This window comes from Octodon degus, unplaced genomic scaffold (assembly GCF_000260255.1).
Source record: "Octodon degus isolate 3935 unplaced genomic scaffold, OctDeg1.0 scaffold00088, whole genome shotgun sequence".
Lineage (NCBI taxonomy): Eukaryota > Metazoa > Chordata > Mammalia > Rodentia > Octodontidae > Octodon > Octodon degus.
In genome coordinates, this window is record NW_004524664.1 from 3,477,326 (window position 1) to 3,483,660 (window position 6,335).

At 43.3% G+C, this 6,335-nt stretch overlaps 1 protein-coding gene across 2 annotated transcripts in view; it reads right to left on the bottom strand.

Annotated features, from left to right (window-relative positions):
- Window positions 1–1,011: 1,011 nt before the first annotated feature.
- Plekha2 (pleckstrin homology domain containing A2) overlaps window positions 1,012–6,335 on the bottom strand; it is a 66,113-nt gene continuing 60,789 nt past the window's right edge. For both annotated transcript variants that reach the window (XM_004637240.2, XM_023722031.1), the window contains 2 exons: window positions 4,444–4,521; window positions 1,012–3,918 (listed from right to left, as the gene is read on the bottom strand). In XM_004637240.2, coding sequence (XP_004637297.1) covers window positions 3,556–3,918; window positions 4,444–4,521 — 441 coding nt within the window. In that variant the 3' untranslated portion in view covers window positions 1,012–3,555. The remainder of the gene's footprint in view (window positions 3,919–4,443; window positions 4,522–6,335) is intronic.

Genomic DNA, 6,335 nt, shown 5'->3' on the forward strand with positions numbered 1-6,335 from the left:
CAAAGGGAAGTCCAAGCCCTGTCCTGAGCAGGGCCCTACCTCTTGAAAAGCCCTAAAACCAATAACAGGAGGAGTGACAAGAGCAGTCATCCACCCAAGGCCAGAAGGTCATATAAGGAAAACACACAACCATATTTCAGTACTGGTTTTATTACAAAACAAGCAACAAAACAGTTTTAGAAAATTATCTTTGCTACATAGCAATTAACAGATCACAGAAAATTAGAAGCATAAATTTCCATGCACTCAGCTCGGGACTCAAAGCAGGGCACTTCACAACTGAAACATACTGGTTCAAAACCATCGCAAGCGATGGGGAACGGCTCAAAATGCATGTTTTTGCAGAACATTCGCTTTACTCACTTTACCTAGTGATAGAAAGAAGGAAAACAGGTCTAAGGAGATAAAAGATGTTGGTAGAACATAGTTAATGAACATACCCATTTCTGACATGTTCAAAGTTAACAAACAATGCTGATTTGGGAAACTTAATTTCCAACATGCTGTTAATGCTGCCGTATGTCGTTTATCTGGTTAACACTAAAAACAAACCTATCAAATTCCATTGCTCAACTACTAAATCTGATACTACGCATCAGGTCATTTCAGTTCATAGCAAGAATATTTATATTCAGAAAGGAAAAAAGTATTTTGCTCCAAGTAAAGTGAGAAACTGGACCTTCACTGTACTTCTCACAGCTGGGCATTCAAGGCAGAAGCAGAGTGTGGTTCTGCTACCATGACCTGAGGCGCTGTCCAGAGTGTTCCTTCCTTATCACTCAGGTCTCGCAGGAAGCAAAAGGTGAACTATTTTCTCCAATCATCACTTACCCTTGAGTAAGCAAGTCTGTTTCCAGGAACAAATAGTAAGTAGCTCCCCCAAGAAGCCCACCAGGAATACTGTGGCACCCAGGCCTGTGACCACTTTAGAACAATTATGGAAAGAGCAACTCAGACATGGTTTTCATTCCACAAAGAAAATGCAATGTCTTTTTCAGTTCCTTTTTTTAAAAACTTGGATTTATTCCAGAACCCATGTGCTTAACCACTCACCTGTCCTGAATCCATACCTTATTTTCTTATTTTTTTCCATTTTGTTCCATTTCATATAATTAAAAGCAAATGCTTCAATTACCTATTCACCGTCTTTGGCTCACATTAAAAGACAGTGGTTTAAAACTGGTCAGAAGGTTAAGAAATATGGACAGAAAAAGAAATTCTGAAATAAGATTAGGAATGTAAATGTTTTTAGGCTTCAAAGTAGATAAACATATTTTTCTGATATTAGAATGAAATTAACTGTGTTCCACCTTGGGATGTCCAAGTATTTGCTTCTTAGAGTCCTTGTTTCCCCTTCACTAATCCAAGCTGGATTATGTTTAATTTAAAATACTCTTAAAATAGACCTTACTGAATAAGAAACCTATCAGCTAACCATAATCACCAATTAATTAGCAGTAGTATTGCAGAGTGTATTTGGGAGAGAAAGAGAGAGATTTTCACAATTTAAACACGAAAAGATGACATCATTTCCATGAGTCAGGGAATGTTTAAAGAGCCTTCCAAAGTTTCTGGTTTATTTTCATTACATACACATTTCATGGCCACTTCTGTTGACCAGCTCAAGAAGTTCTGGGGGCAGGGGAAAGCAAAATAGGAAGGTGCAACCCGAAACAAAAGGCTTCAGGAATTTGGAATGGCTTCTTAAAAATCAGGTTATTTTAAAAGTAGGTTATAACCTTAAACATTCATAAATAAATAATTCTCAAACTAAGAATTTCTGAGGACAAAAGTATACAAGAGTTTCATTTGTAAAAGAAAGGGAAAGTGGAGAGGAGGGGAGAGACTTCATAGATTTTCTTTTCTAGATCAGGACTACAGGACAAACTGAAGTGAAGGAACGCTCCAGTGCAGCGAAGGCAGAAAAAGCTGCGTGTGACCCACACTTCAAAGGCCACGTAGCCCAGGACAAACATCCTTTCCTCCAAACACGAATGACCCTTTCATGGAGTTTTCACTTCTATACCAGATGTGGACACAAGGAGGAGTAGGGATTTACCCACAAACAAATGCTTCTCTTAGTTTCTTCCTCTAGTCATTAATTTTTAATTTAAAATATAGTTAATTGATCTAACAAGTAAAAATTACAGATAGCAATGAGCTAAGTACTCTCTCCCTTTGGGAATCCCCCAAAGTTTCTGACAGCAAGTTACTGTAGAAGCTGGGTAGATAAATGCTCCCAAGGGCCCTGGAAATTGTGTCTTGTCCAAGGGAGAAGGTTAACCCTAGAATATGAGTAGAAAAACCCATATATGGGAGCAATCTACTATGCTCTTCTACTTGAGAAATCTCTCACTAGCAAGTCAAAACCTTTAAATCAATGTTTTTATGCCCAGTCTCTATTCCACTAAAGAATATAAATATCACAGGATTATCTTTGTATCTCCCCACTTCTCAGCACAGGATTTGATCATGCAAGCACACACAGCTGCATTCAACGAGCAACACAAAGGATAAAAAGAAAGCAAATCTTCAGGGTATATGCTCTAAAGCACTTAATATCAGACAAATGGTTCATTCAAGGAGACTAGAACTTTTTTTGTCTGGAAAACATGGATTCAAAAAGCTTAGCAGGACAACTATCATCCATCTCATCTTAACACCTCCTTTAAAACTATTCTAAAACTCTGAGATAGAGATCAATCTGTCACACACATGAATTATCACACACCAGCCCTCCACACATTTCAAATAACCAACACCATATCAAGGAAATGTCTGTTCTGTTCTCAACAGTCATAGCACTTAACACTGATAAGCCCACTCTGGGGAAGGACAAAGTCACTGGACTGATGGTCTGTCACCTACATCTACAGCACTGGGAGGTTACAGATCACCAAAAAGAAACAGTAATTTCCCAAACCAGCTGATGCACCGGCACTGAACTATTCCTCAGACCTCACACGAGACACCCATCTCTTTCCCTGGAAGCCCCCTGGGGGATCTGCCCTCCAGCACCCCCAGATTCAATCACCTCCTGGAGTGGACCCCAGTCCAGCTAGAGCCTGTATCTTCTCTACCCCAACTCCTTTCACCTGATTTAGCTGCCACCCTCTTACTTCACAAGCCACGTAACAAGAATAGGATAAAACCAGGTGACTGGCCTAAGATCCCATGCCTGGATTGAAACAAAAGGAAAAAGCTAAAACAAGGACAAAAAAACCAGAACTTGGCTAGTGGGGTAACTGGACTCCATACCACTTCCAGAGAGGAGATGCTAAATCAATCCCCCACCAGAAAGACCTTGGAAAAGTCCCACAAGAGGCAACATAGTGTCTGCTGAGTATATGCTACAGGTCAAACCTAGTAATTTTCCCAAATTAAATACACTGCATTGATAATATCAAAAAAGCCAGCTGCATGAACCCTCCCATAGGACATCCACAGGAATATGAGTGCCACAAGGGCCTCTGACCTGCAACAAGGCAGAGAAAATGAATCTTGGCCACCTTCTGTCCAGCTCTCCCTCCCTCCCCTCCCATGCACTGCGCCTCATCACACATCAGAGGTCCGTATGCTTTCATCGTCAAGGTCAAACAGAAACGGCTTCTCCTTGGTGTGCTGGGGCTCTGATCTATGCCTTATCCGGGAGCTTGGCAACACCCCAGCAATGCTGCTCTCTGCCAGTCGGGGCAGGAACAGACAGTCCTCTGGAGTCTCTTCTGCTGGCAGCAGCTTTTCTCCAGTCTGGGGGACAGGTGTCCAAGGTTGCCAGGAACAGGCCATTGAGGGGGCTTTGCAGAGGGCTTTCTTGTCTTCTGCAGGAGGCCGCCCTCGGCACAAGACAGAGTTAGGCCCACCTGTGAGGCTGGAGCTTCCAGGTCGAGTCAAAGAAATGGATCTAGAAAAAGATGCTTCCTAGAAACACATAAAAGAAAAGGAAAGGAAAGGTCAGTGTTTTCTCAAAGTCCCAGGAAGAGTACCCACCCAGGATCACCATCTCACAGGTTTAGAGACAGCTGTGTACAAAAATCAAACAGCAGAGCCGGCATGGTGGCACGCAGTACTCAGGAGGCTGAGGCAGAAGGACCACTGTGTGTGGGGGCAACACAGTGTGACCCTGTCTCAAAACTAAATAAAAAGTTTGGCAAGTTCACTCTACATGAGTCAGGGTCTGCTCACAGTAAGACTTGTAAGACACATCAGAAACTCCATGTCTCTGTCCAACCCTGTCTCACCACCAACCAAAAAAAAAAAGAAAGAAAGAAAGAAAAATTTGTACCCAAATTAGTGAAAAAGAGAAAAACAAACAAGTCAGCCTGTGGCTTCAGCTGCATATAAATCCTGGGCTGCTTGCCTACAACACCAAATAAAACACACCCGCTTAAAGAGAATTTCTCTCTCAATCGGCACTGCAACACAGGAAGGAAGTGACTGACTTACTCTGGGGTGGCACTTGAGGGCCTGGACTGCTGCCCCAATCTCCTTAATCCAGCTGTGCATGTCCTCTGGACTGTCCGCCTGCAAAACATCCACAGCGCTTACGGAGACATTTTTGGCAGTGTGACTTTAGCTTTCAAGTTTCTGACTCAATTTCAAGTCCATAAAATCACAATATTAGAGTTGGAAGAGATCTTGGAAAGCATCTAATCCTGGGGCTTGCAGACTTCAGAGGACATTTTTTTCCTGCATCATCTTATTTGATGCTCAATAAATAAAATAGCTCAGAGAGCTTCTTAGCCCGTCCTAGGAGGGGCAGGGGTTCGGTGCCTCATCTGCTGACACCCCTTACCCCTTCTAGAAAACAATGGGCCCAGTTTAACATCCTGATTTTACGAAACAGGAAACTGAGGCCCCAAAGGCCAAAGCTCAAGGCTTATGGCTGGTCTAGATTCAACTTCTCTCATCTCCAATGTCATCTTTCATTGTGTTGATACCTTAACAGAATAATCTGACTTTTAATTCCCTTAAAACCAAACAAACCCCTCTCGAGAATGTGTGATCATATACTTTATCTCCAGAAATAGGGTTTTTCTCAAAGCACAAGCTACCTGGTCTGTCCTGAAAATCATTCAGGCCTGTAGAGCTGCAGGTCCTTGAAAAACTAAGCTTGACAAATACACAGGACAGTGCTGCACAGTGAACACATTTCCCCCAGAAGAGGGCGGCAGCAGCTCTGTGACGAAGCCAGGACACTCTTGAGGCCTAGGCGCTGTGGGCTCAGGCTGGAAGAGGGAAGAGCGCCTGCAGAGCCCTGCAGATGTTTACCGAGGACCCTTCTCGGGGTTGTGGGATGCAGCATGCATCAGCCAGGGGTGGAATCCAGACGGAACTCCTGACCTCCAGAAGTCCCTGTCATTCATATCCTTTGTTGCCTGGCATAGTCCTGAGTCCCATCCAAACACACTAGTACATATGTGTAGGCAGGTGTGTGTACAGACACCATACTCCAACTTACACTCCCCCCACTTTTTCTATCCCCCAAAGGATCCCATCTCAGCATTTTGTCAGGATAAAATATGACCAGCTTGGATTTTGTTTTTTGAATCCTCAATTGGCAACACCTCTCACACATGCTGTATCTGATGACTTACACTTGCTCCCCTTGCTTCTTCCCAATTTGACAACCTTATGGCTTCCAAGAAAGAGCAAATCCATCCCTAGTCCAAAGAGCCAAGATTTGGTGTCCAACATCCTCTACAAAGTATTTTGCTAGGAGTGAGACTGCCTGGGGCTGCGGGATCCTGAATAGACCCAGAGCGCAGGCATGTGAGTGAGACCACCCAGGGCCCGTGGATCTTCATTCGACCCAGAGTGCAGTCCCAGCGAGGAACCCTTCAGCAGAACCCCCTGCAAAGAGGCTTGAGGCAAGACCCACCCAGGTGATTCAGGAGCAGAACATCTTGCCAGAGAGACACAAAGGGTTCAACTCTAATGGCTGCAGCAGAAAGAAGTGGAGCACAGCAACTAGATCCAAACAACACCCATCTGGAGGAATCTGAACTTCGTAGATCCGGACCTGGTGCTAGGTGATAACTCTATCTAAGGTCTACACCAAAGGTCAGAAGACAGTGGTATATAAAATGACAAAGAGAAGGAACAAAATGTAGTCTCAGGCCGCAAGTCCACCCAGTACAACTGCAGAAGACACTAGCACTGAGGAAACTGGAAATCACACACCAGATATCTCTGAAATAATAGCGTTGGCAGTAAAGAAACAACTGCAGAAAGGTATAGAAGAAATAAGATCAGAAATAATTTCTGAACTAAAAAATTTAGTGATCACTATAATCAAAGAAGTACTAAGTGCTTCTAAAGAATACACTGATAAAAAA